At 37.3% G+C, this 22,005-nt stretch overlaps 2 protein-coding genes across 3 annotated transcripts; one reads left to right on the top strand and one right to left on the bottom strand.

Annotated features, from left to right (window-relative positions):
* Window positions 1-559: 559 nt before the first annotated feature.
* Window positions 560-15,976, bottom strand: ptdss1b (phosphatidylserine synthase 1b). Of its 2 annotated transcripts, XM_030148148.1 has the most exons (14): window positions 15,700-15,976; window positions 15,436-15,527; window positions 14,470-14,514; window positions 14,243-14,367; window positions 13,347-13,505; window positions 12,732-12,883; window positions 9,226-9,367; window positions 8,921-9,033; window positions 5,000-5,065; window positions 3,111-3,210; window positions 2,316-2,375; window positions 2,030-2,099; window positions 1,822-1,931; window positions 560-1,715 (listed from the first exon to the last, which is right to left on the bottom strand). In XM_030148148.1, the coding sequence occupies exons 1-13, from the start codon at window positions 15,876-15,878 to the stop codon at window positions 1,834-1,836; spliced, it is 1,401 nt and encodes a 466-aa protein (XP_030004008.1). In that variant the 5' UTR covers window positions 15,879-15,976; the 3' UTR covers window positions 560-1,715; window positions 1,822-1,833. The 2 variants fall into 2 exon arrangements, with proteins under 2 accessions (XP_030004008.1, XP_030004007.1); XM_030148147.1 differs by having other exon boundaries at window positions 560-1,931.
* Window positions 15,977-16,208: 232 nt separating this feature from the next.
* On the top strand, window positions 16,209-21,660 carry mterf3 (mitochondrial transcription termination factor 3). Its single transcript, XM_030147213.1, has 8 exons — window positions 16,209-16,318; window positions 17,102-17,454; window positions 17,576-17,728; window positions 20,097-20,286; window positions 20,397-20,544; window positions 20,651-20,722; window positions 20,851-21,012; window positions 21,110-21,660. The coding sequence occupies exons 2-8, from the start codon at window positions 17,109-17,111 to the stop codon at window positions 21,302-21,304; spliced, it is 1,266 nt and encodes a 421-aa protein (XP_030003073.1). The 5' UTR covers window positions 16,209-16,318; window positions 17,102-17,108; the 3' UTR covers window positions 21,305-21,660.
* The last annotated feature ends 345 nt before the right edge of the window (window positions 21,661-22,005 follow it).

Raw genomic sequence — 22,005 nt, 5'->3', positions numbered from 1 at the left:
TTTATCTCAGACTACATTCATATTCAAAAACAGAAAAGAGAAAGTGCTAAAATTATACACATGCGGTAAATATGAACTTCCCACTGGAAACAACCAATTGGTAAAACATCCTACAACATGACTGCCTTCAGAGGAGTATCTGTTTAAGGTCACGTCATAGCCTTCTTTCCACATTAAACAAACTAGTTTCTAATACACAAAGCCCTTAGCCTACACAACCTCTGCAAACCTTATTCCTATTGCAAGTCCTTGCCAACAATGGTGAGTTAGTGCAGTTAATGTAGAGGCTAAAACATTATTGATACTCCCAACCCTTTCTAAGCCTGGTAAAGGCAACATCATCCAAAAAATATATACTATTTTGAATAGTAACAACCTACATTTGTAGCTACTCAGTCAACCCAAAACATTACATCATTTTTCAGCAGCATTACATTTAACAAAATGCTTGCTAAAAGTGTCAGACTACTGAAACAGTATTGTTTGTTACTGTACACATCTTTCTTAAACAGTGTAGCTCACAGCTGGGAAGCTAATCAGTACACAGTTTTTTTCAAACATCAGTACTAAGCTCGAATTTAACACTGTTAGTTAAAAATGTGCCTACCCGTGGATATAATGATATTAGTCAGTGTCGACAACACAAGCCATTAGCTCACCAATTAGCTGTTAGCTTAGTAAGCTAATATAGTTGAATATTTCAACTTGTTTTGCATCTTACAGTTCTATTTCAGCACATTACAGTTATTTTCCAGATTCTCTCCAGATCTTTTTATACTTCTAATTTATAATGTATAGTGTTTGCTCTTGTGTGGTATTTGTTTTTTACTCATGTTTGCTGTGGTACTCTATTATTATAGTATGTCATACTGCTGCTACACTGTAATTTCCCAGTTTGGGATAATAAAGTCCTTCCCATCCATCCATCTATCTATCTATCTATCTGACTCTGGACCATGATCTGGACAAAATTATGTTACACAGCATTTAAGATTAACTCTGCCCCTAAGTTATGTGTTAAATGCAGTGACATCATGCACATTGAGTTTTGTGGTGTAAACTGGTTTTAGAACTGGACCACTATGATAACTCTACAATGCCTTGTATTAGACATATTTACCAGTGCAAACATTATTAAGTGCAGCAAGGTTAAGAAAAAGGATTTAGGGTGCTCTTGAGGTCACCATGTTGATGTTCAAGCTTAGCTGGTTTACTTTTTACTAACAAAATAAGGCCACTTTACTGTTTCAAAATGAAGAGCACATTCATCTTTCACAGACACATATATTGAATGCTGCAGGGCATTATGGCAACAGTCTTACAAATACATTAGTCACACAAGAAAATTATATGGCATGATAAGGCCAAATCAATTTTATGACCATAACACAAAAAAATAATCATTTAAGGTTTAAGGTGCATGACTTCCAAGGAAAGTGTGTGTTGGAGGGTGGGTCAGATGAACTCTTTGTTCTCTCTTATTCTTTGTTTTTTTTGTTCCATGACAGAAAATTATTTGGCCCATATCTCTATGCCAGACAGACTTAGCTTCATCTCCAAAAATGCCAAAAAATGTAATTACCATTTTCATCTGAAGCAGAAGTATTGTGTCAAATCAGAGTAATGATGTTAACATACAAAGCAGACAATGCACAAATAGTTTAGTGAAATCCTCACACTTGTGGTCTTGAAACCTGAGGTGTCCTTGTCTGAAACTGAGACAAGAGTGAGTCGAGAATGAGATAAGATGAGGCCTTTAAAATTTGGTCTTGAGATACTAAGGCCAAAACCAATCTCAAGCGCTATAACAAAAGTCAGCACCTGTATTGCCCTTTACTCGCTTTTTCCTCCTTGGCCATCCACGAACTTGTTCCTCCCAGAGCCTTTCCTCCGTTTAACTGGTTGTAACTTTCTTGAAGACTCCTTCTCAGCTATTTAGGAGAAAAGACATAATTAAAAAATATATAAAAATAAAATTATCTGGAGTTTCTGGAAGGATGCCTGTCTGGCAGCCTGTTACTGAACTGACCTGCAACGCCATCTGGGATGAAACCACATGAGTCAACAGCACTGCTGTCTTCAGTTTGTGGAGAAACACCCTACAGCAGAGGGAAGCTGCACTTAAGCAACATTTCTGACTAAAACTAAGATATTCAGCTCTCATTTTCAGCTATACAATTAGATGAAGAGAACTGGTTTGCAATATGTAGCCTATATCTGGATTAGATTTGCGTAGATTATACACTGGTGAAGCTCTGTGTAAACAGAACCAATCAATATTAGTTAAGTTATTGTAATGACCTGCAAAGTCTCACCTTCATTTTATTTTGCTCATACCAGACCATCCCATTCAGGCAGAGAAGAGTGATGAGTGCCTGAAGAAGAAAAGAAAAATTCCATGTGGTTGTTTATGAGTCAGGTAGGCCACTTAGCTTAGTTTTGTTTTTATTAAGACACAGGATAAATACCCTAAGTGTTAAGAAAAACTTAAATCCTTGCCCACTGAAACTTAATATGAGTAGATTTAAATATGTAAAATGTATATAATGCAGTCTAAATATTTAATATAACCTAATTCATTTCACAACAAAATTAGACTCAAAGTTGTTACAGAGGTGTAAAACATGCAATAAAATTCAGTAAATATTTCATAAAAATGGACTTGGTAAAGTTTCATTTGATTTACAAATACAAATGATAGCAATGGTGAAGCAAAAAACAAAATTATTATAAAATGTTAAAATAATGAAGTAACTAATTAGTTCAATAACAGATTAATCAGTTTGAGTGATTTTCTTAATTCCAGCTTCTTCTGTATAACTATATTCTAGTTTCTTTACACATCTGTGACAGTAAATTGAATATCTTTGAAAGCACTACCAAACACTGATTCATATTTTTCACCTTTTGATATTTCATAGACCAAACAACTACAATAATGTTTATGTGCAATTGTATGCTTTATCAAAGAAATCAAGACATCAGAAAGCTCTGTATGTTTTGTGACATAAATAGGGGTATAAGGGTATGATATTTTCACAGGAACTTCAGCCACACAGTATTGATGCATCTGTTTTGGACTTAAAACACAGTCACTTGGATTTTCTTACCAGACAGAGTAGCCAGAGGAGGACATAGCGGATCTGTGTTTTGGAGAATAAGTCATGACCGAATTTCACACAAGCAAGAGCCTCAAGGAAAGCAATGGCCCTGGGGAGACGAGAAAGAACAGGTAGAAAGATGGCTGGGAATTGGGGCACAGTATTTAACAATTGCCCCCTCTCTTGGCAACATGATTTCATTGCAATGGTGATTCTCTGACATATGACCTCTAAAATGCATGTGCTTTGTATTTGTGCTTATTCAAACACATATTCATTTACTAGTACACCAGGGTTGTTGTGGTTTTTTTTAGCGTTAACATTAAACCAGATGGGTGAGTCACAAAAAGAAGAGCATCTCGATCTTAAGTGTCTCAGACAGGCAGAGATATCTAGTCTTGTTGCTATAGAAACTGGAGCAGACTGGGGGCATCAGCAGCTTTGTGTAAGAGATGAGGTCAATAACTAAAGAATGTTATGAATTTAAATGGGCCAGAAACAGAGCTCTTACAAAACTGAATGTGAATCAAGCTACCCTAAAAACATATTGGATTTCAAGTGTTCTTCCATGTCTTTGAGCATTAGGTGCTTTATGGTTTTCATGTTTAAAGCAGTGTATGACTCTCATCACAAATTTTTTAAAAATTTGTAAAACCCGAGTGACAACCTAATTATCATTAATCCATTACTATTTCTGTGCTTACACACCTGAATCACTTCCCTCATGGTGAACAACTTCGAAGATGCAACAAGTTTTTAAAGAAAACTTAAAGGCCAAAATGCATTAAAAAAAAAACCGTAAATGCTTTACCCGCTAAAAACAACAAAAAGTTGTAATAGGATGAAAATTACAAAAGACAAGATGAAAATCATGCAAAAGACAAAAATAACGTAAAAGACCAAAAAAATTGTAAAAAAACATAAAAACTTTAAGATCACAAAAAAATGCAGCACTTAAGAAATTATGAAAATAACACAGAAGATATAACAAGAGTAAAAAAAAATTGAAAACGCCATAAAAGACATGACAAAGACAAACTGAAAACTGAATGGTTTGGACTGAATGAAAGCATAAAAAAATAATATAAAAGATGTAATAAATGATGGACAAAAACAACATAAAAGTGACAAATACCATGACTTTAACAAGTAAAAAAAAACATTGGACTAAATAGGATGAAAATTATATAACAGACATAATAAGATGAAGAAACAAAAATGCATAAAAAAGCGAAATAGATTAATAAGAAGTGTTTAAAGCAAAAAACATGGAAGATTTTTTAAAAAAGGAGGAAACCAGCATGAAAAATGATTATGACATTAAAGACATAGGATGATAAAAACAATGCAAAAGAAAAAAGAAAAGAAAAGAAATGGTCTCACAAGATGCAATGAAAATGTCAAAATTAATGTAAAACAACACAAGAGTCAGACAGAAATTATATGAAAGGTGTAACCAAACAACCAAAAACACCTGTAGCTCACATTGTGATTTATGGGTATTTTTCTCATGTTCTACATTTCCATTTAGCATGCACTGGCTTTAGTACCACTGGGTCAAAATAAAGTATAAAAAGAGCCCAAATTCCATTCTTATTCACCAAGACATTGTTATTTATTTGTGATGCTTGTATCTTTCTATTGTACAGTACTTTGGTCAGCTCTGGTTGTTGTAAAGTGCTTTAGAAATTAAAAAAAAACCTGATTGATTGACAAAAACAACATAAAAAGCTACCTCTCTTTTTATGCTGAAAAGTATCATGACAATGGTATTTATTGTGACATAAAATTCTATAAATATTGTTACTGGTTATTGTTATGGTATCGTCTAGCCCTACTTAGATTAAGTGACACAATATTCTAATAATTCAAGATTGAAAAGGGTAAAAGCAACTCACCCAAACACCCAACATTGTGTGCCAACTCGTTTACACTGAGTGTCTGTCAGGTATGCATAATATTGTCTGTAAAAGGATGAAGACAAGAGGCAGTTTGAGAGGCACGCAATTGCTCTGGCTCACAGGATGCACTCTGCTGGAATAATCCTGTTTCACTCTTACCTATGTGTACCTGTCCCCATTGCCACCTGAAAGGTCAACAATTTTCAAACTGCAACTACATGCCGAAAACATCAAAATCTGGGGAAGACACATTGGGTCTTATGTGATGTTTAATTTTGTAGAGATTTACTCATTTTAAAACCACAACTCAACATCCCACCTGCAAGTGTTATGCCAAAAAACCTCCGAAAGACACAGACTGGCTGTAGTTACATGGACCAGATTTCTTCAATTTGGTTGAAATCATTCTGTTCAGAGATTACAAGTTAAGTGGACACTGATCCAATATGATGTGCATTTACCTGCTCAAAACATGTAATCAAAATGGGAACTTTTTCAGATCAAGTGTTATTGAAATTATTATTATTATTATTATTATTATTATTATTATTATTATTATTATTATTTGGCAGAAATATGAGATGTTTTGGTATTTCAAGCCTTTTGACCATCAAGGTGTTCTACAGTCCTTTTAAAAAAATTTCCCCTTCTCTAGGTTTCTGGGCCTAGTGTTATCCCAACATGGGTAAAGCATGAGCAGAAAGAGAGAACTGACGGAATAAAGATAAAGATTAAAAGTTAACTCACTTTATTACTTATCCTAATACATATACTGACTTGCATTAGCGTTAGTGATTAGCATTATGTACTCAGGGACCAACTCTGGACCTTCATCAGTACCTTGGTCAATGGCACTTACAGAAGAGTTAACCTATATGTATCTATTTCTGAAGAGAAAACTGGAGGACCCAGAGGAAACCCAAGGAGGGAAAAGGTAAACTTAACATAGAGAGGACCTGGTCCATTTGGGAATCAAACAACCTCTAGTGGTGAGTTTGAAGCACTAATTACTGCACAGTCAAATGGTTAATATTTTTTCATTGATTGGATTATTAAAGGTCCTGTACAGACTTTCTGCGTGATCTTAAAAAAGTCTCATTTTTAGATATATGCCTGATTATAGTCCACAATTTAAAATGAGATTATCAGCACCAAAATAGGTTATTTCCAAATGCTATTTCCAGCTTCCTTGATCAGGTCAGACTTGACTGGACTGATTTACGGTAGACTTACGTCACTATGACAACACCACACCAACCGGCAGAGTTTAGTAGTGAGACGTAAGCTGAAGGAGTGAGGAGTAAGATCTGTCCTTTTTCCTAAAGAAAAGGATTTCTTGGATTTATTTTGTTGTAATGGTGGACACTGGAACTAGAGCTGGACTGGCAGAAAGAAAAAGAAAGTTAAACGGGAAAGTGAAAAAGCACAGACTAAAACACCGGTAAACCTCTACATTGAACTGATGGAGAGAACTAAGGGAGTTAAAGGAATCAAAACAGACCTGGGGCCTCATGTATAAAGACTTGCCTGGATTTCATACTGAAACCTGGCATATGCCCAAATCCAGAAAAGTCCATATGCACAAAAAAATCCAGATGTATAAAACTGAACGTACACCCAACTCCACGTACATTTCCTTTATACATCTCAATCAGCGTGGAATTGAGAGCATATGTTGGAGTACCAGACTCCTCCCTCTCCACGCCCACATTTAAATATGCAAATTAGTATAAACTGGGTCGGCACGTGGGATTCCCTCTGGGATTCCCTTCTCTGCGTGATCAGATGATGACGTCAAGGTGGACGCAAAGCGGAGGTCAAAACAGGCGGAAGAAGAAAAGAGACGAACTGAGACTGTTTGAGCAGAGAGTCGACGATATTTTGGGTGACACTTTTCTCACAGGGCTGACTCGGATCACCCCCAAGGTAAACATATATTTAGTATTTGTGTAAGTCACACATGAGTTCATTCTATGGGTCATATAATAGTCTGATCACAGCCAAACTAGATAAAAGTTCATGTGTAATCATGTCAGGAAATCAAAGAGGAAATCAAAGACTTTGACTCATGTTTAATCACTCAAATTATTATTTTCCAACAATGAGACAGAAGACGGTCAGTATCATCCTCCTGTCACAGAGGCTTCCTGTTGCCTCCCCGGCGTTAGCTGATCCTCCGGTCCAACAGCCCGCTGCTGATGCTTGTCCGACCAGTGTTCTGTCGACACCGGCATGGGTCCAAGCTGACCCGAGTCACCAGAGGACATCGTGAGGACAATCGGCATGTCTATGAGCGACTGGACTGACTAATAAATGTTCTCAAAGACATGAACACTACATTAAATGCATTTATCAACCAATGAATTTTGTGTCCTTGTCTCTTTATATGGTTGTTGCTTAATGTCCTCCTGGGCAGGATTGGCATTAATGGGTCCAGGGTTGGTCTGGTTGGTTCTGGTTCTGGTGGTGGATGTGCTGCTCTGACAGTAGTAGGTGTGTTCATTGTTCATTTGTGTATCTCTGATGTGCACATTAATCAGAGGAATGACCTTTTCACATTATTAACAGTATCTCAGTGTCACCTCTACGTGTTGCCAATGGTTCCAAAGCACTAGAAACGTGCGTACACCAGCTATGGAGTTGGTGTGGAGGACCGTACATTTCCATGGTCATTTCAGTCTTTATACATCTGAGCGTGAGCATGGAAAAGGGCGTACGCCAGGTTTTTGTGCGTACGCACGCTTTATACGTGAGGCCCCTGGAGTTGGCCCTCTTCCTTCTACACAGGTATAGAATGCTTCTGTTCTTTATTTATATGCATTGGAACATTGTATTTTACTATAGTGGCTGTTGGTAGTTCAGTCAAACACTTAGTAAACACTTCTGTGTTAGCCACACGACTAGCTCTTTGGCACCGGTAATCTGTTTGATTTGGAGCATTGTTTCAGTCCCAAATTAACGGCTTTGTAAGGTGAGACTGAAATGGTTCTGTATAGAGTTGAATGTTCATGCCAGGGCCTGGATACTAAACTGTCCGTTAGGAACAAGACAATTATAAAAGCAGAATACTGTGAATGCAGAAGGCTGAAGCAGCTAGTGATGAACTGCTAATGCAGAATGATGAAGATGCTAAATGACTGAAGTCATTTATGAAAATGCTTGAATACTTTGTGGAAAAGCTAGTGCAAATGTACATTACTGGGACACGTCTTAGAACATCAGTCTGTGAGTAACACTTAGGAGCTCCAGAGTAAAAGAGATATAGAAGCAGGAGTTGGACTTTCAAAGTTTGGTTTCACTTTCATTTTCACGCCAGTTACTAAACTATGCTACAAATGGACTTTATGTTTAGCTTGTTGTCTCATTTCAAACATCACTTTGCACCCTGGAAGTTGCTGTCTTAAAAAAAGAAATGCTGAGTTGTAAAGAGGATCTGCTCTTCAGTCATTTGCTTCAAAACGCCTTGGCCAGAGTTATGTCCTTATGACAGTAGGCGCTAGTGCTCATGGGAAGCGGAGTCTTTGTCCCTTAAAAACACCACCGATTCCGGCCGAAGGTGTCGCTGCAATCCACTTTAAACAAATTCTCTGTTCAGGACCTTTAAATGTTAACAATGCCCAATCATCCTGATTAAAAATTGATTCTGATCAGACCAGTCTGTTTGATTAGGGTGGATACAGGAGGTGTTTTTATTCTGATTGGGCTATAATTCTGATTATTAGTCCAGTAACAGGGTCAATGTAAGCACAGTCCTTGTCGCTGTGTCATGTGCTCAGTGCCACTTACGACTAGTATGAGTCATTTGAAGACATACAAGTTGGCCAAACCGCCTAGTGTTTTCCCTATTCCAGAATAATAGTTAATGGTGCCAGACCTATCTCTAGCACCGGCATGGTGCCAACAAGGGGTTGTACACACCGTACAGTGGGTGCAGTGATGACTCCAATGAGAAGAATTCGACACCAACTGAGAGGATGGGATGCCTGGAAGACGAAGATGTGCTTGAGGAAGAACGTGTTCAACTCTGTCAGCTGTGTGTATGAAGAATGTAAAAAGCATATACAAAATATTAAAGAGGACTGGCTGATTCAGTCAACATCATCCATAGCATGAAGGATGGGAGATCTTTTATAGAATATATCTATGAGTAATTAAAAAAAAATACAATTTGGCCATTAAAACAATTATAAAAACCAGGGAAAACTATTAAGGTCAAAGCCTACCTGCCACAGGATCATGAAGAGGTAGATTCCTGCCAGCCTCTGGAAGGAGGACTTTGGGTCAAACCAGCGCACATAAGTCCAACTCGCAGGGGTAAACTGGAGCACTGCTCGCTTTATCTTCCCTGTAGTGGAGTGGATTTCCCTGGAAAAACACCATTTCTGAGTTTTTGACAGAAAGATATACATACTGTGTAGTTTTAAAGGAGCTATATTAGGTATTCATACTTTAAAATATAAAAATGAAAGTGTTTAAAATAAAGAGTTGTGACATCATTCCACAGATCTGCAAATGTATGTATTGAAAACTACACTTCCTGGTAGAGGGGGACCCACATCTAACCCTTCAAGAGTATGGATCAACCCCAGCTCTAGCATTTTCTTTTGTCTGATGGAGCATGCAGCCTGGAGACTGATTTTAGACCACTGACATTGTTAATTGAATTATTGTTTTTCCTCTGTTTAAGATTTTCATCATCTCTATCCATCATGTGTGGAAACCTATAATGAATCCTGCTAAAAATTGTAATAAAATCATCAAACTTAATCCCTGACCACTTCATACTTGACCGTGTGCCAAAGGAGAAGCTTTAAGTATCTCAATCTCAAATAACCCTTTACACTATCGTACATAGTTTTGTCAGTATGTGAACACTAGAGGGTATAGAAAGTCACTCTATCAGTCTCAGTTGGTGAGGAACAGGCCAATGCCAAGTTGAGGATGAGAACCAGTAAGACACAACTTCTACAGTCAAATGTGACAAAGTGATAAAGGCTAGATGCACGTCTGTGGTTTTCAACACTGTGCACAACTCTAAATGAGAAAAATGGAGTTTGATGCTGAAATGACAGTATTTGTTTTACACTGGTGGGTATGACTATGACGCTTAAGAGGGTCTAGAGTTATTAAAGGTTAAAGCTGCGTATGACTTTCATCACCAATTTTTCAACAAATCTGTAAAACCTGAGTCATAGCCAAAGTATCACAAATCTGTAAGTCTTTCTGTGATTACGCACCTGAATCTTCCCTCACGGTGAACAATATTGAAGTGTACTCCACCATAAACAATCCATTTGTTTACAAACAGAGCCGGTAGGTCACTCGGGCATTTTTGGAAATTTGTCGGGACGTGCATTGTGTGAAGCGCAGCCGCAGTAGAAAGAGGTAATGAAGCCATTTTTGTGTTTGTTGCCGCTGCAGCCATAATGTGGCTGCATGGCATCAAATACAATAGAAAAATTAAAAAAGATAAAAAATATAGTCAAATTTGTTAAAGTGACTAAAAGTGACAAAAAATAGCAATAATAATGATAAAGTAGCAAGTGTGCAGTAGGTGACTTTTATAAATGTGCAACTGACATTGACAGATGCAAAAAGACTGCTTAGAGCAGGATGTAATTCAAGCCAAGCTGCTGTTGTACAGTCTGATGGCGGATGGAATAAAGGAGCATCTGAAACGTTTAGTCCTGCACCTGGGTGGGATAATCTGCTGGCTTAATGAGCTGCCCATCAGCACTACCTCATCATGCAGACGTTGAGAAGGACTGTCCAGGATTGTACAGATTTTGTTCTTCACCCTCCTCTCAGCCACCACATCCAGACTGTCCAGATCCAGTCCCATCCCAGAACAGGCTTTCCTCACCAGCTTGTTGAGCCTGTTGCCCGCACCAGTCCTAACCCCACCCCACCAGCACACTACAGCATAGAATAGTGCAGTGGCCACTATGGGCTGGTACAAGGTTTTGAGGAGCCCACTGCAGACACCAAACGGCCTCAGTCTCCTCAGGAAGAACAGTCTGCTCTGGCCTTCCCTGTACCATCTGTGTTGTCCGACCAGCCCAGTTCATTGTTTATGTGGACCCCAAGGTACTTGTATGAGTCTACAATCTCCACCTCCTTACCCTGGATGGTGATTGAGACAGGTTGACTCCAGTTACTCCTTGCTTGCTTCCTCGTCTTGCTGATGTTGAGCTTTAGGTGGTTCTGACTGCTCCACACAACAAAGCTCTCCACCAATCCTTCATGCTCCTCTTCCTCATTGTTGCTGATGCTACTGACTATGGAAAAGTCATCTGAAAACTTTTGGAAGTGGCAGGATCCAGAGTAGAACCGGAAATCAGAGGATGAAGAAGAATGGAGCCAGTACAGTTCCTTGGGGCACCCCAGTGCTGCTTGACACCACCTCAGATACACAGCCATCCACCCTGACATACTGCAGGGTGGATGGCTGCGTATCTGCGTATGTGTTTGCTATGTGCATTAGCATTAGCACATAGCAAACACAGCAGAGCAGTGAGATGTAATCTTTTAACGGCGACTGGAACCTTCTCGCTGGGAGATGGCAGCGAACACATTACTATATTACTAACATAGCAATATGCTTGCTGCATTTGTTGATTAACGGTTTCAGACTAAACTGTGACAGTTGTGACCTTGTTTGGACAATCCCAAACAGACCTTGTGTTGTCAGCTACTGACAACACAAACCATACAGAAAATGGATGATGAGGTGATATGTGGTTTTACTGTGTCTGTTTTCTATCTAAAAACAGAGCAAAGATAACAGAGCTATAATGTAAACTATCAGCTGATGCAGCACATCAGGATTGTAAGATGCAGTGTTATTTTGACCGATTGTTAAAAAAACAGCTATGAGTTTTAGTTTGAAGAAGAAAACTTATATACTATAATACAGATGTGTGTAAACAGTGAGCTGTGGATACATAGTGTTGATTTGTTGGTGGTTTTAGTGGTTGTTAATGTGTATGACATCCCTCTGCTGTGGAGAGTTTGGAACACCTTTACACAATAACTAGCGCGTTGACCCGTGGGGAACCATGGGTTCTACATAGATGTGGTAGTTTTTAGGGAAAGCTGACTTTTGGGAAAAGATGTTAGTCTATATTTTATAAGCACTGACATAAAATTAACGTTACCCCATTGTTCTAAGTGTAGGCAATGTGATCCTGGGCACAGCAATGTGATTGTAAGGCTATTGTATTCCAAAATTACTAATATCTCCCAAAATACTGGTCCTATCAACTTGGCGTTTTTGCTCGTCTCTTCCTTGACAAAAAAGTATGCCAAACTGCAACAGTCAGCTCTTTCCGGATTTTGTAATGCCTGACACACACACACACACACACACACACACACACACACACACAAACAAACAAACAAACATACATAAACAGAGTCCACTTCCCTTTTATATAGTAGATTTGGGCCTTTCCATTTGGGTGTTGTGATACATTTGCTACAGTTTGAACCTGACCACATAGGGGTCTTGGCAAGTGGTTTCTCATTTGGGAGGTAGGCCACTGTGAAGATTAGACATTCCCAGAAAACATCCTTTGTAAACTTGTTTGGAGCAAATAACTTTAAGCAAATAAGGTTGCTTGTGTCTTGTCTTTAGAAGGTGAATGATGCTCAATTGTAGATAGAGATTTTAGCAGTATCAAGTTTACAAATTTCAAATGAAAGGTTTATTTATTTTAGTCTGACGTACTTGATGCTAGCCCAGCGGTAGGTCCTTATTTCTAAAAACCGGCAGACAGTCATCCCCAGCCAAATGCCTCCTCCGTTACACAACAGGATGTCTAGTATCACCTGATCCCACCAGCACTCCGCAAAGTTTGGCAGAAGATGCATGAAGAAGAGCTAGGAAAAAATGTAAGGGAAAGTAAAACAAAAATGCCTTATGTATTGGGGATGGTTTTACCATAATTCTTTCACAGATAATTTCACATTATTTTAGTACTTTGTTGCATGATGAGCCACGACATAAATGGTTGACTCTCTGGTGAGTAAACTGGTAAATGGTCTGTGGTGAGTAAATGATCTTTGGGCTAAATCCTGTAATTTAATCACCACTGTCAACACCTGGTAGCAGATAATGCAACAAGCACTCACTGTGTGCAGAAACTCTGGTTCATAATCCTGTTTTGTTACAGTGAGTGCGTGTCAAACAAAGAGTCCATATTGTCCGCACAGGCAACATTGAAGCTACCTGAGAGGGAGTGTGTTTGGATGACAGGAAAGCTACTAATCATGTAAAGGGTAATAACATTTGCAGATTGATGCCTGTGCTTATTTTAAACACATGTACATGCGGGTTTATTACCTCAGTGAGTTCCCAGGTGATGCTAATGGTCCAACAGAGGCCGTAGCTGCGAATGAGCAGAGCCTTCATGGCCCAGCCACCAAAGTGACCGAATGCAAAGATATCAAAGTGGCTCATGATGCGCTCCCATGTTATCACTGAACAATTCACAGCATATTCCTGTAGGGGGAAGATGAGTGAATCCCAAATCAGAACAGAAAAAAAACATATCTCTTACATCTGGAAAAGAAACAAACTGTCATAAATCAAAATTGTAAGTTAATTATAATGATTCTGACTTGATCTATATAGTCATTATATATTCCATTGTTATTTGATCCTTTTATTCATTAGGGCTGCGATAATACAGCTAAAAATTATCTAATTGCATTTTGTAATCAGTTCATATATTCTTTGTTTGTTTCTTTCTTTCTTTCCTGACTGAAAGTTGAAGAAACCAGCTATTTGTGGTTTTACAGTATTCATAAATGATATAAGGTGAGAATGATGTAAAATACAAAATAAGATGAAAATTAAGTAAAATATAGAACAAGTTCAAAACAATGTAAAATGACAAGCTGAAACAACATGGACAAACACGTGTAGTCCCTGATTTTCTTTATTTAGTGTTTATTTTGTTCATTTCTTTTCTATTACTAAACGCTTCTTTAGGGTCAGAACATGTCATAAATATAGTATTATAATTTTCATAGCAATTATAATGATAAAAAGTTTGTCCAATATTAAAATGTGAATACAATAAAAGAACAAAATACTGAATTATTTGGAAAATGTTTGAACAAAATTCACTGTGATAATTAATGAAAAGACAGGGCACAACACTGAATTTGGGATTACCTGACAGTATAATACACTACTATGTGAGCTGTGAGTGTGCTTTTAAAAACTATGGTTACCATGATGTCAGCTTCCCGTGTGGCATAACGCAGATTTGGATCCAGCCAGTACATAAGTGTCTTCACTTGCTCCCAGTTGAGGAAAATGAGAAACACAAGAAACAGGAAGTAGAGCACACTGAGGCCTACCCGAACAAAAGAAAGATAATCAGAATGGTTAAGTGATGCTGACACTGGATTTGAACTGAGGTCACATTGAATTTGATGTGATGTGAGTCCACACTCACCAAACACCATACGCCATATTGCAGGGTGTGGCCTCGTAAAGGGACCTGATGAAAAAAAGCATTGGAGGTAACTTTTAATGTCTTGCCACCATTACTTCATGCTGTGACATCAGGACAAATTTGACCAAAAGTGCACGGTTGTAGGGCTGGGTGATATGGCCATAAAAGTTCTCATGACAAACATTTTCATATTAGTCTATACAGATAATTGCCATAAATGTCAACTCATTATTTATTTCCAGTCTAAGGGATGATAAAAACTAGATGGATGTTTCGCCATAGTAAAACAAGTCAAATAAACACAATATGATTCACAAAATAAGGGGTTTGTTTTTGTCATTTTTGCTTAAATAGAATTTTTGCCTTGTTTATGTTGTTTTCAATATGTAATTTGTGCTTCTTACAGCATTTTTTTCTTGTTGCACCATTACTGTATATCTTTTACACCCTTTTCTGTCTTGCATCTTTTCCATCATGTGTTGAAAACTTTAGTTTTTTTTTAATTTTATTTTATCTCTTATCTAGTTTAAATTGATTAATAAATGCAATTAATACATGTCTTTTATTGTTTTATGGATGTCCCCATGAGCTTATGTCCATAATGAAGTTTTTAATTCATGTTAATTAAAAAAAAAAAAAAAAAATTACAGTGCATTTGATGCATTCCATAATTTTTTCATGTTGCAAATAACTTTAAACCACAAATAATCGTCTAGTTTCTTCTACTTTTACCCATGATCAAAAATCAGCCTTTAAATTGGAATGAAATAATGTTTTCATACATTACATACATTATTCAGTCAACTGACATGTTGACTGACATGAAATGTTTTAGTCATATTACTGACTATACTGCCAAGCACTACTGTAAAGCTCAATTGTGCACGTTTTTGTCAACAAAAGGTGACGAAATAAGTTAAAGCAGATAAAAACATGGGAAAATGTGACTTGAATTTTTTAACATACCATTGGGAAAAGCGAGGACACTGATGACTAAGAAAAAGGAGACAACCACTATGAGACCAACTCTGAGGTTGTTGTCTGAATGCTCATCATCCCTGTCATGGAGACATAGCACTCAATGAAACAAAGGAAACATTGTTCCTCCACATTCAAGTCTAAATATTACACAAAGTTAAAGACTGCCATTTTTTGCAGTACGATTGTCGATTCAGTGACAAAATGGTAACATTTAAGACTGATATTAGCCACTAGATTTTCATACCCTACCTGGTAAAAGCAAAGTACATGAGGCTGAGTACAGTGACTGTAAGTAATGTGATGGTGTGAGGCTTATAGAAGAAGTCAATGCAGATGTCCTCCACTTGTTGCTCGTTTATCATTCGGAAATGTAACTTATAGTTGGCGTCATCTCTCCCAGCCGGTCGGAGAGACAGTGTACTGGCCATTTCGTTGACAACTACTTTCTGAATTTCACACGTTCTATTTACTCATGCAACTAAATCAAAGTTACAAAGCCAAGACAATGTCTAAGGCGCTACTCTAGAAAGAAGTCTGAAGATGGACTGAACCAAAGAGCATATGGGGGTGTTTGAGTGGAAAAATAAGTATCCTTCCCCACAACCAACGAAGTAAACGTTGTGATACAATGTGCAACGTCTTTGATTTATTTGTTTATTTTTTTTCATTTTAACCAAGTCGAGTCGTAACCTGTCTTATCATATATTACAGACATAATAAATCATATCAATAACCATAGATATGTCATTGTGGTACATCTCGTCTATGACGTTTCCCGAACGCTGTACTTCCGTCAACGTGCGCGTTAAGAACAGATGGCATTGTGTGACATCTAGATTTATTTCTGGAATTGACCTCAGAATAATATGTAAGTAAAATGTCTACTGCAATTTCTTGCTGGTCTCGTCTCAACCATAGTGTCTATGCTTTTGAAAGGAGACATTATCCTGCTAGCTTCCTAGCTAACACTTGGCTTTAGCTAGCATCATGTAGCAACATTTGTTTCAAACTTTAAAGACAGACTCACCAGCTGCATTGTTAAAAATGATTTTTTCTTAAATTAGACGTAAAAATGAGAAGAAAGAGGCTTAAACATACCTAAATCTGCATACATACTTCCAAAAAAGAATCATCAGCCTCCGGGATAGTGCCAACCTGAAGTATGAATGATTTTTAGCGTCTCTGAGATTGAGGTTCTTTTTGGATTAATGTTCTGTGTTTAAATAGACTGATCTATGTAAACACAGGTCTGTCAAAGTTTGACTAGTGTAAATAGTTATAGTAAATAGTAATTTTAATCTAGACTTAGGCCTAAATAGAACTGAAGATTTATCTGTAAAAGACAATTCGACTGACTTGCTTTTACAGTATTGAGAAGTGGAAAAAGCAAGCTTTGGGTTCTTGTAAGTTTTCCTTAACGTTCCCCTCAATTGTCAACCCAAGAGATTACTTAAGCACTTTATTTTACATATGTGCCACATGAAAACCCACAGAAGAATAAACGTCTTCTGGCAAATTACTCCGAGTTGGTGTAAAATTATTATTTTCGAAGATTTCATGACACACTCTCTAAAGAGAATCTGTTCTTGGTTCTACATGACTATTAATTCTCTCCACGACCCTAATAAGTTTTCTTTTTATTTTATTGCAGAATCCAAATGGCTTCCTCCTTTGCTCAGAGTCTAAGATGCAGAAGTCACTTGTGCTCCAAGACCGTGACTTTTACCATACAGTATTTCACTCAGTTTCGCCATTGCACTACAAGGAGAGGACCAGTGGCCCTAAATGCAGCTTCATTTATCAATGACAATAACACACCATATCAACCAAGAGAGCGGGGGAAACAACAGAAATGCTATTACAGTACTGTTAAACATGTGGAAAGTGAAGTTAAGGAGTCAAAGTATTCAAAGGATTTGTCAGGAATGGATTTTGTATCAGTCAAAAGTCCTCTGTCACAAATTAGAGATGTCATGCCAGTGACTGAAAACCAGATATCACTAAGTACGTACATAATGAATTTCTTTCTGTTGTTAACACATAAGATTATTCTGTCGTTCTATTATTGATGATTGCTTTATGCATAGTTTTAGTGATGCAAAATTGTTCTCTGTCTCTCTCTCAGATCTGGATGTTACTCCTGAGTTGTCAGCATTAGAAGAGATCAGTGATGACGAGGCCATCACTATATCTGTGCCCTCTGCCATACCTCCAGCCTCCACCTCGCTTAAAGAATATGTAGATCAATCTGAGACGCTCAGCAAACTGGTCCAGCTAGGTAATAAAACGTGTAGACATAAAAACAGCCACATTGACTATGTTACCAGCACTAATAAATTGTGTTTTATGCTCTTCTTTTGAAACAGATGAAAATCACACACGGCTTATGAAATTAATGTTAGCTCATATACTTGATCACATTTGGTTGTGCGTGACCTGATTAAAAGTAGGGTGTTTCTTATTCTGACCTGAAATGTGGATTTTTCCTCAGAGTATCCATCCTGCTGTCTGTTACTCTCTATTCATTGTCACTGTAAACAAAATCGGTACAGAGACCAACTCACAAATGAGACACATAGTCCAAAGAATCCTCACAAAACTGTAATATTATCATTATATTATCAGTGTATCCCATGTGTCTTTAAAAATTCAGAATATCCAAATGCCTGTCAAAATCAGGATACTGTCTGGAATATTTGTGTAATAATAGTAGTAGGTAGTATTAATAGTAATAATAATAATCAATAGTCACTGAAAAAGAGACAGCCATTTCTTAAGAGGAACTTATCTCTACCATGAGCCAGTCACACATTATCCTTATTCAGAAAACATACAAAAATGTCTTGAATGAGCAAGGATTGATAAGACCTTGTAGATTTCATTGCCGTACATCTCATCTTAATATCTGTTGATTATGTAATGTATTTTCTTCTGTTTTAAGTGTAACTTTACCCCCGTCTACCCCAAGTAGGGATTTGTGACTGAATGTACAGGTGTGGATGTGAGACAGTAGTTAAGGGACATCCATAAGACAGAGAATCACAAGACACTCATGCAGAACCATATGAGGCTCTCAAAGGCTTAGTCTGAGTTTTTGTACTGGTTTTCCCACCTAAGAAAGGCTTGTCTACAAGTCAGTATCCATTTAATTGTGCATTGTATTGAAATTATTTTCTCTTCTTTTCTTACCATCGTTCGGTCTGTTCTCAGGATGAAATAAAGCCCTGATGCCTCTTAAACCTACCAAAGTTAAACAACAAAAAGAACAATTCTGCTTCCTGTGCTGTTGCAAAACTGGTGTTTTCATTCATTTTGTCATTTCAGATTCAAACCAACAAACAAATTAACTAGTGGAGGTAGCTGTGTTATGTGGCTAAACTGCTGCTATCATGTGAGTTTGGTGGTTCAGAGCAAAAAACATGTTTCAGGTCAGAAAATGAATGAGGTAGGGCAGAATCTGATTAGATGCCGTAACATAGATATTTAGTCAGTTATTTATTTATTTAATGCAAATTGCATGATATACCTAGCATGCAGTCATACCAAATATTTTAATTACTAAGGTTTCAGGCTAAAATACATTTTATAACGGAAGACTTTTACATATTTTTCTTTTTTATGTGTAGTAGCATCAGCACTGGTATCTTTCGGCAAAGTTTTAGTGTTTAATATCACTGTAGATATCTATATAAGGGAGGGTTTTTAGCTTACTGGCCGACAGCCTGTAAGCTATTGTTGTCATGCGGCATCCGGCAGCGTTGTCGTCTGTCACCATCATCTGTCGTCTGTTACAAAAATTTAAATTGTCTTCTTTTCCGAAACTACAATTCCGATTGACTTCAAACTTGGTATACAGCTTTTTTATAATGATGTCAACAAAAGTTAGTGAAATTATTTGGATCCGGATCTGATTCTGGATTTGGTGCGACTTTGAAAAATTTCCCCATTATAAGAGATAGGAAGTGGATCAATGCAATAACTCAGTAAATATAAATGATATCAAGTGTAAATTTCTACAGTACAGCCCTGATGGGGAAATGACCAAAACATAATGGCCACATGCTGATCAGGATCTTCTTCTGGATCTGAGAACTTACGGAAAATTTAACATGGGCTCTTATGGGGAAAACATTTCAATTGTTTTTTTCTCCCAAACTCCAGTTCTGATTGACTTCAAACTTGGTATACAGCTTCTGTATGATAATGTCAACTCAAGGTATTGAAATTATCTCCATTTGGATCTGATTCTGGATTTGATGCAACTTTGAAAAATTTTCCCATTATAAGAGATAGGAAGTGGATTGATACAATAAATCAGTAAGTATCAATGATATCCAGTTGGAATTTGAATTTTTTACAGATCTGATTGGAATATGACCAAAACATGGGCTATTTCTGTAATATGATAAATACACATAACTGGGTGATAATAAATGGCATCTGGATACATTTCCCAAAGCTTTTAATTTGGCCGGTAAGCTACAGGGCCATTAGTCCTATTTTTGTTTTATTTCTAACCTCTCCTGTACACGGTTCAAACCTACTCAAGATTTTTAGATTCCCATATGCAAAATAACCATTACATTGAAAAGATATGGTAAACTAACAATATTTTATAAGTTTTAATCATTCAGTCTCTCTCTCAGGCGTCAACCTGTGGAAGCTGGAACAAAGGCCTAATGTTGGCTCCATGTTGCTGAGGCTGGATTTTGAGACTGATGTGGTCCCAAGGCTGCTGTTTCTCAAAGACATCGGAGTGGAAGACTCTCGTTTTGGATACATCATCACACACAACCCCTTCATTCTCACTGAGAGTTTAGAAAATCTGCAGTCTAGGTAAGGTTGAAAATGTGAAAAAAGTCTGATCATTCCAAAATCTGACTGATGAATGAGGTGTGTTTTGAATTGAATCATCCCCACCCCCCACCCCCCTGTTGTTTGCAAAGAGTGAAGTACCTCAAGTCAAAGAAGTTCAGTTCTGAGACTGTGGCTTCCATGGTGTCCAGAGCACCCTATTTACTCAACTTCAGTGTGAAGAGGCTGGACAACAGACTGGGTTTCTATCAACAAGAGCTCAGTCTCAGTGTTTCTAACGTAAGCCTTTTAAATGATGGAGATGGTTTTTGTGAGGAGCTGAGTCCAAATATAAGATTCTCTTTCTTCACAAAACAAACATAAGCATCTAATATTTCATTTCCAGACACGGAATATTGTCGCTCGTCTACCCAGATTGCTATGTGGTAGTTTGGAGCCTGTTAAAGAAAATCTGAAGGTACTTAAATAAGAAACAAGATTATTATAAGCTCTGAAGTCCTAATTTAATTTAATAAATGTCGAGATACAAAGTTCAGTTTTTAAAATAATTTTAAAGAATGCGTGTTTACATTTTCCTAAACTCAGGTGTGTGAAATAGAGTTCGGCCTGAAGAAGAATGAGATCCAACATATCATCATTGCTGTCCCAAAAGTCCTAACTGCCAATAAGAAGAAGCTAACCCAAATATTTAACTTCCTCCACAACACCATGAACATCCCCCACAGGCTGATTGTCAAGTTCCCACAGGTAGGCAGGTTCTGTTGTTTGGTGATTTGTCTGTTTTTTGACAATGTGGGATAAATTTGAAGTCATTAACTTGAGCATCTCATATTTCCTCTTTTAGGTCCTCAATTCCAAGTATTTGCGAATCAGAGAGCGACATCTCTTCCTCCAGTATCTTGGAAAGGCTCAGTATGACCCAGCACAGTCTAACTACATCTCATTGGACCGCTTGGTCTCCTTACCAGATGAGACCTTCTGCACTGAGGTCGCTTTGGCCACATTAGACGATTTTTATTTGTTTCAAAAGACACTTTGAATTCTACAACATCGGACACATATAGACCTGATCCTTCAAACATAGACATTATCCATTAACTTTAAAATAAATTTAATGTTAAATAAATGCAGTCATTGTTCATCAGTTGCATTTTTTTTTAATTTCATGCAGTTTATACACCTGAAATACTGCTCTAGTAATGACTGTAACTGTGATTATATTTGTGATTAAAAAAAAAAAAGAAAACTTAGTGAAGGAAGCCATACACATCTGGGTCAGTAATGCCAAATGCAGCTTCATGGTGGAATTAAGTGTGCTTACTCAATTACTGCAATGTACTTTTTGAAGCATTTGTACTCTCTTGTGTACTAAATTTTATGTTCCTTAGACTTGCACGGGGATCTTCTCTTGATTTGAGTTTTAGGGTTTTTGAAAAAAGGTGGCAGTAGTTCTAGTTTAATTGATAAACAAAGTGGAGCTAATCTGCTTCATTAGCACCACATTAGATATTCAGTACAAAAGGCACTAAATGAAAAATCATTTGGATCTCTTTATTGACTTTTAAAACAAAAAGTATCCATTTAAACCAAGAGCACATAGAGCATGATTCTCAAAATTGTGTCAGGTCTAAATTTTAAACTTAGATTTTTAGATAATTTGGCCTGTGTAAATGCAAATGGGATAAAATTAAATAAGGGTGTGCTTTTTTGCTTGAAGGTTAAGTTTGATGCCCAAAGAAT

The sequence above is a fragment of the Sphaeramia orbicularis genome, chromosome 11, assembly GCF_902148855.1.
Source record: "Sphaeramia orbicularis chromosome 11, fSphaOr1.1, whole genome shotgun sequence".
Taxonomy (NCBI): Eukaryota; Metazoa; Chordata; class Actinopteri; order Kurtiformes; family Apogonidae; genus Sphaeramia; species Sphaeramia orbicularis.
The sequence above is the reverse complement of the archived record's forward strand: the minus strand, read 5'-3'. Positions and strand labels throughout refer to the sequence as shown.

Coding starts and splice junctions, on each gene's coding strand:
- ptdss1b (XM_030148147.1), bottom strand. CDS start 15,878: ATGGCCAGTACACTGTCTCTCCGACCGGCTGGGAGAGATGACGCCAAC. Junction 14,515..15,435: donor TGTCCTCGCTTTTCCCAATG/GTATGTTAAAAA, acceptor TTTTTTCATCAG/GTCCCTTTACGAGGCCACAC. Junction 9,368..12,731: donor TACCGCTGGGCTAGCATCAA/GTACGTCAGACT, acceptor GTGTTTTTCCAG/GGAAATCCACTCCACTACAG.
- mterf3 (XM_030147213.1), top strand. CDS start 17,109: ATGGCTTCCTCCTTTGCTCAGAGTCTAAGATGCAGAAGTCACTTGTGC. Junction 17,455..17,575: donor TGAAAACCAGATATCACTAA/GTACGTACATAA, acceptor TCTCTCTCTCAG/ATCTGGATGTTACTCCTGAG. Junction 17,729..20,096: donor CAGCAAACTGGTCCAGCTAG/GTAATAAAACGT, acceptor TCTCTCTCTCAG/GCGTCAACCTGTGGAAGCTG.